The sequence below is a fragment of the Scyliorhinus canicula genome, chromosome 12, assembly GCF_902713615.1.
Source record: "Scyliorhinus canicula chromosome 12, sScyCan1.1, whole genome shotgun sequence".
In the NCBI taxonomy this organism is placed as follows: domain Eukaryota; kingdom Metazoa; phylum Chordata; class Chondrichthyes; order Carcharhiniformes; family Scyliorhinidae; genus Scyliorhinus; species Scyliorhinus canicula.
The window spans coordinates 107881398-107893622 of NC_052157.1; the positions used below are offsets into that span (position 1 = coordinate 107881398).

The 12225-nt window shown below is 46.5% G+C and overlaps 1 protein-coding gene across 1 annotated transcript; it reads right to left on the bottom strand.

Annotated features, from left to right (window-relative positions):
- Nucleotides 1-3698: 3698 nt before the first annotated feature.
- Nucleotides 3699-11876, bottom strand: pex12 (peroxisomal biogenesis factor 12). The gene is made up of 3 exons (XM_038813708.1): nucleotides 11701-11876; nucleotides 5467-6017; nucleotides 3699-5050 (listed from the first exon to the last, which is right to left on the bottom strand). Exons 1-3 carry the CDS (start codon nucleotides 11827-11829, stop codon nucleotides 4654-4656), a joined length of 1077 nt encoding a protein of 358 aa, XP_038669636.1. The 5' UTR covers nucleotides 11830-11876; the 3' UTR covers nucleotides 3699-4653.
- Nucleotides 11877-12225: the final 349 nt, after the last annotated feature.

The window sequence follows — 12225 nt, forward strand, 5'->3', positions numbered from 1 at the left end:
TTATCTGCCATGTTTTCTTATGAGGGCAGATGGTGGACTTTGAATTCAATAAAAATCTGGAATTAAAAGTCTAAAGGTGACCATAAAACCATAGTCGATTGTTGTAAAAACCCATCTGGTTCTGTAATGTTCTTTAGGGATGGAAATCTGTTGTCCTTGCCTGGTCTGGCCTACATGTGACTCCAGACCTATGGCAATATGGTGGACTCTTAAATACCCTCAGGGATGGGCAACAAATGCTGGCCCAGCCAGCGACATCCACATCCCATGAACGAATGAAACAAATTTTCTTTGGCATTACGACCATCGTGTAGTGAAATAGGAGCTTGAGAACGCATACATTTCACATTATTCCTAATGTTTGATTACAGTTCATGCAGCTGGAAACACAGGCAGCCTTAGCAAATCTTTCAAAAGTTTAAAGGAATAAAATAGTTTTAAAAGTTTAAAATAAACTGAACAGTAAAACTGCCTGACACAAACTACAAACTCTAACCAGGCAGCATGCTCACAATGGGAATGTGAACAAGATTTAATTGCTTGTGAGGATGGGGAGCAGAGTGCCTGAAGAGACAGAAGGGTAAAACTATCTGCAAGTGTAAGCTGGATAAGATCTGGCTCAACAATTAATTAAGCAGTTTAGTGTTTTCTGATTTTTGGGAGCAGTCAAATATATAACAGTACATCTCAATGCAAATATTTTCCAGTTCGAAAACATAAAGTACTTGCAATTGCAGAATCATTCTAATCAATGCATTTCTGAGATGGGTGAAGGGGTGAGTAACAGAGGGTATAACTGACATAATGTTTACAACTGAAAATACTTGAATTTAGCAAAATCTTATGTTTATTAAAACATGGGGTGCCAGGAATGCAGTCACCATTGGCATCACATATTCCTAGTGACGAAGTATCACCACCTACAGTTGCAATCTGATATTTTTCCATTTCACACATCAGCGCGCTTGAGAATAAAACAAGGGCATAACACTCCTCACGACCACCATCGACCCCACCCCCACACGATCACAATCGACCCTACCCCCACACTCCCCACCCCCACATGACCATGATCGACCCTACCCCACACTCTCCACTACCAACATCCACACCCCCACTCATGACCACCTTCAACTCCACCCCTACTACCACCATCCACACCCCCACATTCACCATGACCACCATCAACCCCAAACCCCCCACTACCATCTACAACCCCACCGCTGCACTACTGTATCACCATCCACACCCCCACTGCCACCACCCTCACACCCCCATTGACCACCATCAACCCCACACCACTCCCCACTATCACCATCTACATTCCCCAGCCCCACCATCAACCCCCCATCTCCATTAGCACCATCAACCCCCCACCCCGACACTGCCCTCTGCCACCATCAACCCCCCCCACACTCACCATGACCACGATCGACCCCACCCCCCCCCACTGCCACCATCAACACCCCCGCCCACAATCAACCCCTCACTCACACCATCAACCCCGCCACTCCCACCATCAACCCCACCACTCCCCGCTCCCACCATCAACCCCGCCACTCCCCGCTCCCACCACCAACCCCGCCACTCCCCGCTCCCACCACCAACCCCGCCACTCCCCGCTCCCACCACCAACCTCGCCACTCCCCACCACCAACCCCACCATTCCCCGCTCCCATCAACCCCGCCACTCCCCGCTCCCACCACCGCCACTCCCCACCACCAACCCCACCACTCCCCGCTCCCACCATCAACCCCACTACTCCCAACTACCACCATCAAGCTCCCACATTCTCCACTTCCACACTCCCTACATCAACCACCTACCCTCTCTCCACTACCATCAAACCCTGCCGCCCATTCTCCCACTACCACCAAATCACCTCCACTCTCCCCTCAACCAAATTACCCAACTCCCTATTAGCACTATCAAATCACCCCAACCACAACCCCACCCACCATCAAATCACCGATCCCAACCATCGAACACAACCCCCCCCCCACACACCATCAACGCCCCCCCCACTGGCGCACACTCCACTACCACCATCAAATCTCCACACCCCCCACTACCAAGCCCCCACTCACCACTACCCACATCAAACCACCCCGCCCACAAACTCCCCACTACCATCAAGCCTCCTTGCCCAACACTCCCGACCACCAAAACACCCCCTCTCCATCAATCCACCTCCAAATCCTCGACCCCCAGTCCCTACTACCACCATCAAATCCCCACCCCTTGCCCACACACCCATTACCAACCCCCCCCCAACACCATCAAATCCCCCTACCATTAAACTCTCCACACTTGCCCCACTACCACCAAACACCCCACACCTTCCCCATTACCACATCCTTCCCCCCCCCCCCCCCCCCATGATTGTAAAACCATTGTTTTTTATTCAAATACCATGCAAGATCTTCTAGCCATATTAGAACATAGAACAGTACAGCACAGAACAGGCCCTTCGGCTCTCGATGCTGTGCCGAGCAATGATCACCCTACTCAAGCCAACGTATCCACCCTATACCAGTAAACCCCCCACAATTAACCTTATTTTTTTTTAGGGCACTAAGGGCAATTTAGCATGGCCAATCCACCTAACCCACACATATTTGGACTGTGGGAGGAAACCCACGCATACACGGGGAGGACGTGCAGACTCCGCACAGACAGTGACCCAGCCGGGAATTGAACCTGGGACACTGGAGCTGTGAAGCATTTATGCTAACCACCATGCTACCGTGCTGCCCTATTAGAAACTTTATACACGTGTTTCCTGTCCATTAAATAGAATATCCGTCACGCTTCATCTAACACACTAATACTTAAAGTATAAATAAGGGCAGTGATTTGCAATGTTCAGAAAGTATTCTCCCGGAGTGAAAATATACTTGAGCCAGAGGATTTGCAGCTTCTAAATAGACAATGCCAGAAACAAGATTACCAAATCCAGTCTGAAGAAAAATTAACTTTGATTGAAGTCACCTAGTGCTTCTTAAAAGTTAATTATACTTTGTGAGTATACTGAATTACAACTGTGATAATACACCACCCTTCCCACTTTCCTATATCTGACCATGGGACATATATTTATATTCCAGAAGATTGTTCCAGAGAACAGCATAGACTCTAACTTACCATGCACCATTCTTTCAGATAACTTGTTTTTAGAAAACCCTGGTTTGTTTGGAACACCAATAACTTGGTCAAACTCTGGATTCACTGAAAACATAAACTGCGTACTTTTAGATAAACTCTGATCTGTTTGGGATTTGTAGCACTCACCTTTCTCCTTCCTACCTCTGCTGGCTGGGCTCTCCTCAATTTAGATTTAGAAGCCTTTGTTTACAATTTGCATGTCAAACTGGATGAGCTGGTGTAGTTTACTTTAGTTTTCAATAAAATATTTTATTTATCTTTCACATCAAAATGATTTAGAACACAGTATATATCTATAGTTCCAAAATACACATTTCTGGAATGATTCCGATTGTGGGGGCAAATGTTAAAGGTGATCGCTACAATTTGTGAATCTGATCTAATCCAGAAGCAGCTAAATCTTTTAGGGCACATTCGATAAGTTCAATTTGTAAACAGTCTACAGGAGATATGCTGTATTTACAGGAGATACAGGCTGTATTAATTATTGATCTGTTTATTCGTTTGGCCTTGTATGATTAAATCGTCAATCTTCTTTTTCGGTTCTGTGCCTGAAGCCAGGTCCGACCCAGGGGACCATGATCACCACCACGGGTAGGGAAAGGAGGGCAGGTCACAATTCCACCCGAGTCAGAACCGGGATCGAATCTCATGCCATTGACACCAATTGTCCAGCAACTGAGCCAACCAGCCCTGCAAGGAATCCAGTTTGCTGTGGTTACATACTCTTTACAGGCATGTCATAGCTTAGAGCTACGGATGGTGATGTTAAGAGACTCCAATTCCTTTCTGTCACATGGCTGACCGGGAATTGCTCCTGCTTGTGCCAGTAGCTTGTCACTGCACCACAAGACCTCTTAAATCATGAATAACATTTATTAATTGAATTTGAGAATGTTCAGATTCCATTCAAAGGTTCATAATTGTCAGAGAAGATCATGTTTAGCACCGACACAGGTAGTTTCCATTTTTCTCCTGCCGCAGTACTAATTCCAAACTCCTCTCAATGTCCAAAGAATAAAATGCATTTATGATTTTCTGATGTTAGGGGGATCCTTGTATTGTTCATTACAGTTCCAAGCCATTCAAAAAGGACTCAGTGTATGTGGTGTTAGCTGATCTCAACCACGATAGCGAGATTGCTGAAACTAGCTTTAGCCGTCTAGGTCAGGCCTCCTGATCATCATTCATGAGTCCTATTGGAAAGGGTGGATATGTAGGCACCAGTATCAATGCCTTTATGGATGCATTTCCTCTCTAGGTTTATAAGTGAATGGCCACTTGGCCAAGTAATGATACAAGTCAGCACATTTAAGATAAATAGAGAAAACTGAAAAAAATAATTATATCGGCACAATTGAAACTTGCTTCATATACATCGGCAGAAACCAGCAGACCACATTTCACCGAGTCAGACATCTGCTCGGGTGTACAATAAAGAGTAGATGATCAATAAAAGTGTGCTCAGATTGATGGATCTCATGCTTTCATGCTTCTGGAGAGTAAAGTTTGACTAGATGCTGCAGTTCAGAAGGGTAGCCTGTCACAGGACATCGCTGGTGGCATTTTACATAGCTATAAGCACATCGGTAACAATAGACATATCCAGAGGTTGCCAAGGCTGTGTCATTTGTCCGAATCTTGTTGCATAAAGGACACATGGTTTTCAGTCGAGGTAAGGATTCACTTGGCAGCTTGTCAAAGTGCACTGGCGGAGGAGGGGTCGGGAGGGAGGAGAGGGATTTAATCGTCTCCTGGTTTTCAGATGAGTACCACCATTCGAGAAACTGGAGGAAGAAGACACCTACGGAAACACCAGTCGATAGTGATACTGCCGCACCCCCCAACGCTTTACCAAGGAAGGAGGTCAGCTTCCCTACCACACTGCAGAGATAGAGAGAGAGAGAGTAGGTTAGAATATGTGCAGGTATTGTTCCAATATTTTGTGCCATGGAGTGACGAGGCTCGTATTACCATATGATCCAACCCAAGTACAGCAAGTTCCTAATTTCAGGCTTTGATCAAGAAAAAAAAACGTCAAGCATGTAACTCTCAGCTGCAATCTTTTTTACCTTGAATCCTCATTTTTAACCTGGCATTCCCTGGTATTTGAAACATTCATCACATTTAACAATTTGTTTGCATCCATTTTCTTAATTCCCATCACTATTTCGGCACCTCAATACGTTACCTCAAACTCTCCCCTCTGACATAAATAAACGCACACAATTTCTGTAACCTTTCTTCAAGACTTACATTCTTGATAACCTTACCTCGCTGCCTCTAAGCTCTTTTCTTACCTCTCATTGGATGAGGGATCGCTGACAGAGGATGATCTTTGTTCAAGGTCCTTAAAGTCTGCAGCGGTCAGGTTCCCCAAGCGGACCCCTGCCACTCGCAGCAGTGGTGAGTGGAACTGTGTTTTCCCGAAGGCGTATAATAGCCGGTAGATGAGGAACCACCCCTCCCAGCTCATGTTCACAAAGGGGTAGGCCGCAAGGAAGGCCTTGTACAGACACTTCCAAGAGGACTCCGGGAGATGTATTGCATAGTCATCCTCCTCTCGCAGCCTCGCAAACAGTTTGTCCAGTTTCACTTTTATATATGGAACAGCTATTATCACCAAGAGGGACCTCCAGTGCTGGGTCCTCGGGAGCCCATGGCTGGCTAGTCTCCACAGTCCACGGCCACCGCCCAGGGGAATTCTTTTCAGACCATAAAAGTTTTCGGAAAAGGAAGCACTGGTCCGGGACAGATAGTGACGCTGGAGCAGGACATCCAGCACCACATAAATTTCATCGAACCATCGCCACAGAAACCCATAGCGATCAGGGTTGTGTTCCGCAAGCACCTAGAAGAGAAATATACATTACTGTAAAATTGCTATACCCTGCTCTGGAGTCTCAGTCAGCCAGAAGTTTTGACCATTTTCCAGAAAGGTATTTTGAAAGGATCGTTAGAAAGTTAATGGTGTAAGAGCATGAATTGGGTAATGCAAAAGCAAAAATAGGAATTGGGAAATGCAAAAGCAAAACCAGCACCTTGCAGGGGCTGGTTTAGCACAGGGCTAAATCGCTGGCTTTTAAACAGACCAAGGCAAGCCAGCAGCGCGGGTTCAATTCCCATACCAGCCTCCCCGAACAGGCGCCGGAATGTGGCGACTCGGGGCTTTTCACAGTAACTTCATTGAAGCCTACTTGTGACAATAAGCGATTTTCATTTCATTTCAAATACTGCAGCCGTTGGAAATCTGAAATAAAAACAGGAAATTCTGGAAAAATTAAGCAGGTCTTGCAGATCTGTGGAGAGACAGAGTTAACATTTTGAGTCCAACATGATTCTTCTTTGGAACAAATGAGTATATTGGACTCGAACCGTTAACTCTGTTTCTCTCTCTCTCCACAGGCGCTGCCAGGCCGGCTCAGCTTTTCCAGCACTTTCTGTTTTTATTATGAAAATGGGATTTGTGAAAGGTCAGCAGAGGTGTAGGACCTGAACAGCCAGCTTATGCTTTTTAAAGTCCATTAACATTGATCGTCCCATCTATATCTGCCTCACATTATAGCTCTCAATCCCCCTCAGAAACACCCATTGATCTTGGGACACATGTTTACTGTTGACTTTAATAGCATTCCTTGATAATTTACTCCACAGCCAAAATGTACCCTTTTGGTGAAAACATCCGCCCTTTCCCACTTCTCAGTCTTGACTTTCTAATGTGTTATCTTGTTACAGACAATTTGTCCATCGCTTTGTCCAATGTCTTCATCATGATAAAAATGTTGTTTTTAAAATAAAATTTAGAATATCCAATTCTTTTTTTCCAATTAAGGGGCAATTTAACGTGGCCAATCAACCTACCCTGCATATCTTTTGGGTTGTGGGGTGAGGTCCACGCAGACACGAGGAGAATGTGCAAACTCCACACTGACTGTGACCCGGGCTGGGATCGAACTCGGGTCTTCAGTGCTTTGAGACAGCAGTACTAACCACTGTGCTACTCTTTGCTAATATGTCTTTTGTTTACAAACGATACAATTGTGCACATCATGTTGAAATTCACTACCTTGTACAGCATCAGCATCATAACAATGGCACATATCTCTCATTGTCTCCCATCCCAAATGAAGAATCATTTCACTAAGACCAAACCGCTTTGAATTCTGATCATCAAGGCATGATTACATTACAAATGCAATCTTAGATTGAAAATGCCATTGTGCATCAACTGAATGGAGCATTCTGGCTTTCAGCGTCAAGTGTGACATTCATTATCAAAAGCCAACACTGTCCCTTATCCCCATCTCCTGCCTGGTAAGAGCAGAACTGATGGTCTGTGATACTCATTCCCCAGTTGAAAAGTCCACCAACACTCAGATTTCACTCATACGTGAAGGGCAACTTGCTTGGGAGAAAAGGATGAGTTTGGACGTATGATTCCTAGCACTAGAGTTTTCTGTGAACCATTCATGGGTCTGTTGCAGATTAATTGCTAGAAATTGATTGCTAGATTTGTTAACAACGTCATTATTGTGATATCATGTGACTACCAGGATGGTATAAGGCAAACTAAATAGTCCAGGGTTTTATTTCATCCTATGTTTTGCATATTCCTATTAGGAATGTTTTTTTGGAAGATGTACCGGACAGAAATTGACCCTTTGAATCAATGCCTTTTAAGTTCTATGATTCAATATACAATCTTATTCCTGAGAACACAACCAAGTGAAAGTGATGAACTGAAATTTGGATCATGTTTGTAGGTAGCATTCTGAGCTTAGCTCCATAGAAGCGTCTATGGTTACTGGTGGGAAAAATTAAGATGAAGAATTCAGAAACAAAGCTGCTCAATTTGCTCCTCTCGCGCCATCTTAATCAGCAGAGCTGGAGAATCCAACAGCAGCTAATGCCTCTGCAAGTTTATATTGTATTCCTAACTATAGCCCGACAGCAGCAAGAATTAATTTTCACTTGCATCCTGTGGGCAGGATGTTGCAGACGATGACATTACCTTCATAGTGCAACCACTGTCATTCAGGAAAATGCTGCTTTAAAAAAAAAAGAGAAGCTTATGGCAGATGCCGAGGGCTCAATACGGCAGAGTCCCCAGGGGAGTATAATAAAAGTGCAGGGAGAACCTTAAAAAGGAAATTAGGAAAGCTAGGAGAGTGCATGTAAAAGCTTAGGTGAATAGAATAAAGGAAAACCGAAAGGTTTTTTAAAAATATGTAAAGAGAAAGCAAATAACTAGGGAATAAGTAGGGCCAATTAGGGAGCAGATAGGTAATGTATGTGGGGACCTGGAAGATGTGGGTACAGTCTCCAATTAATACTTTGCATTGGTCTTCACAATGGAAAAGGATGTCGCAGGACTGTGAAAAAGTAGAGGAAATTAACAGAGAGATGGTACTAGTAGGTATAGCAGCCTTAAAAGTGCAAAAATTGCAGGCTCAGATGAGATCCATCGTTGGCTGTTGAGGGAGGCAAGAGAGGAGACACCAGGGGCACTGGCAGTAATTTTCAAATGCTCTCTGGCCAGTGGTGAAGTGCCAAAGGACTAGACGACTGCTAAATTTGTCCCATTATTAAAAAAAGATAGCACAGTGGTTTGCACAGTTGCTTCACAGCTCCATGTTCGATTCCCGGCTTGGGTCACTGTCTGTGCGGAGTCTGCACGTTCTCCCTGTGTGTGCGTGGGTTTCCTCCCACAGTCCAAAGATGTGTAGGTTAGGTGGGTTGGCCATGCTAAATTGCCCTTAGTGTCCAAAAAAGTGGGGTGGGATGGGATTACAGGGACAGGGTGGAGGTGTGGGCTTGGGTAAGGTGCTCTTTCTAAGAGCCGGTGCAGACGTGGTGGGCCGAATGGCCTCCTTCTGCACTGTAAATTCTATGAAATGGATTAATCAAGGATACGTCAGCATGGATTTGTTGAGGGAAGATAGTGTTCAACAAATTTTTGACGTAGCCAGGAGTGTTGATGAGGGTAATGCAATTGATGTGGCCGATATGGACTTTAGCAAGGCTTTTGACAAGGTCCCTCATGGCAGACTGGTCAATAAAGTAGTGACCCATGAGGTCCAGGGCAAAATAGCACATTGAATCTAAAATTAGCTGAGGTAAAAAGCAGGTGATGGTAGAGGGATGTTTCTGTGACTGCAAGTCTGTTTCCAGTAGAGTTCCATATGGCTCGGTGCTGGGGCGCTTGCTATTTGTGGTGTACGTTAATGATTTGGACTTAATGCAGGGGGTACGAACAAGAACTTTGTGGATGACATGAAAATTTCATATGGTAGTAAATAATGACGAGGATAGCCATAGACTGTAGGAGAATATAAATGGATTGGTCAGGTGGGCAGAGCAGTGGCAGATGGAATTCAACCTGGAAAGGTGTGACGTAACATATTGCATTTGCGGAGGGTTAACAAGGCAAAGGATTACACTATGAATGGGAGGATCCTGAAAAGTACCAAAGATCATAGCGACCTTGAAGTCCATGTCTACGAATCCCTGAAGATGGTAGGACAGGTAGTTGAGAAGGCATATGGGATACTTGCCTTTATTGGCCGAGGCAAAGACAGGGGTCATGCTGGAGCTGTACAAAATGCTGGTTAGGCCATAGCGGGAGTACTGCATGCTGTTCAGGTCGCTACATTATAGGTAGGATGTGATTGCACTAGTGAGGATACAGACGAGATTTACCAGAATGCTGCCTGGGCTGGAGGGACTGAGCTATGACGAAAGATTGGATCGGCTATTTTCCTTAGAGCAGCAAAGATTGAGAGGGCATCTTATAGAGGAAGGCGATTTTTCCATTAAGAGAGGGGTCAATAACCAGGGGACAAAGATTTAAAGTAAGAGGCAGAATGCTGAGAGGGGTTTTGAGGAGAAGCTTTTTTACCCAGAGAGCGCTGGGAATCTGGAACTCACCACCTGAAAGGGTAGTTATGTCAGAAACTCTGATAACATTTAACAAGTTTTTAGATATGTGCTTGTGCTCCCATAACCTCCAGGGCCATGCACTGGAAATTGGGATTAGTATAGTCTGATCTTTGTTGACTGGCACTGACATGATGAGCCGAGTGGCCTGTTCCTGTGCTGTGAACATCTGTGAATCTAAGACAGCGATGAGCAACCTAGAACCGTGAGAGGCCACATGAGTGATCCTCCTTCATCTCAATGGGCCACAAAATTGAAACTCGGGAAGTTTACTAACTATGACCCTTGAATTAAGATTAAATACATTTAATACACGCCAAATATTTAATAACGAGTTATAGAAAATGCTTGATCATTCATATATTTATTTATTTTAAATAAATTTAGAGTACCCAATTATTTTTTCCAATTAAGGGGCAATTTAGAGTGGCCAATCTACCTATCCTGCACATCTTTGGGTTGTGGGGGTGAAACCCACGCAGACACGGGGAGAATGTGCAAACTCCACGCGGACAGTGACCCAGAGCCGGGATTTGAACCCAGGTCCTCAGCATCGTAGGCAGCAATGCTAACCACTGTGCCACCGTGCTGCCCAGATCATTCATATATTAACAGAACTATCAACTTCAAGTCGTAAAAACAATAAATATTTACACTTAATTGGATGAAGAGGGGGTGCACAGCTCTCACAGTCAATGTTATTCATAGAATTTACAGTGCAGAAGGAGGCCATTCAGCCCATCAAGTCTGCACCAGCTCCTGGAAAGAGCACCCTACCCAAGGTTAACACCTCACCCTATCCCCATAACCCAGTAACCCCACTCAACACTAAGGGCAATTTTGGACATTAAGAGCAATTTATCATGGCCAATCCATCTAACCTGCACATCTTTGGACTGTGGGAGGAAACCGGAGCACCCGGAGGAAACCCACGCACACACGGGGAGGATGTGCAGACTCCGCACAGAGTGACCCAATCCGGAATTGAACCTGGGACCCTGGAGCTGTGAAGCGATTGTGCTATCCACAATGCTACCGTGCTACCGAGCATATAGCACACACCTCACTTCACTTGCCCTCGCTTTTTGTGTTTTCAGTCATACGGGGAGGAAGAAAACTACACGGACATAAACCAGCAGAACGTGACAGGCAACGGTCAACAAAATGTATCGGTGCCTGACTCAGAACCCAGATCCCGGGACACAGGTTGCCCACCACTGATCAAAGGGGTGTCAAAAAACTAATGAGACAATCACCTTTGGGTGATAAAGGAAAATTACTGCAGACACTGGAATCTGAAACAAAAACAGGAAATATTGGACAGCCTCAGCATGTCGTACAGCGTCTGTGGAGAGAGCTAACGTTTCGAGTCTGGATGACTCTTTCGGTTGGAGTGTGTTGGTCAGGAAACCGGGTGAACCTTCTTACCCTTCATCTCCTCCTCCTCCTCCTCCTCACTGAAGTGGATTTAAGTGGGCAGCAGCTCCCTGCAGGGGGTGATGAAACCCCGACCCCCTGCCCACCCGGTGGGGAGACCTGGCTCGGCTTCCTGCCCCTGGGCCGCACCGTGCCACCTGTAGGCCCCATTCAAACCTTACCTTGCACGCGTGTTGCGAGGCCGGTCTGACCGCCGACATCAGCGTGTCCTGGGCCACCACCTCGAATATGGACGGTCGGCCCGGACTCCCCGACAGCCCGCCTCTCAAATGGGCCCCGCGCTCCGCCATGGCCACTCTCCGCCTCCCAGAACAACGGCCGCGGTCCGCGGGCCTGCCCCGAGAAACCCCGCCCCCTGCCCCGAGAAACCCCGCCCCCTGCCCCGAGAAACCCCGCCCCCTGCCCCGAGAAACCCCGCCCCCTGCCCCGAGAAACCCCGCCCCCTGCCCCGAGAAACCCCGCCCCCTGCCCCGAGAAACCCCGCCCCCTGCCCCGAGAAACCCCGCCCCCTGCCCCGAGAAACCCCGCCCCCTGCCCCGAGAAACCCCCCCCTTCTCCTCAGGAACCCCGCCCCCCTTCTCCTCAGGAACCCCGCCCACCACTGCAGGCCCATCCCACGCCAGGCGAACGCGCCCACAATAGTGGCCCCTCCCTCAGCCAGGGAGCTGCCGTTTGTCAATCCCTGG

Coding starts and splice junctions, on each gene's coding strand:
- pex12 (XM_038813708.1), bottom strand. CDS start 11,829: ATGGCGGAGCGCGGGGCCCATTTGAGAGGCGGGCTGTCGGGGAGTCCG. Junction 6,018..11,700: donor CCTCGCAACACGCGTGCAAG/GTAAGGTTTGAA, acceptor TTTCTCTTCTAG/GTGCTTGCGGAACACAACCC. Junction 5,051..5,466: donor GATCCCTCATCCAATGAGAG/GTAAGAAAAGAG, acceptor CTATCTCTGCAG/TGTGGTAGGGAAGCTGACCT.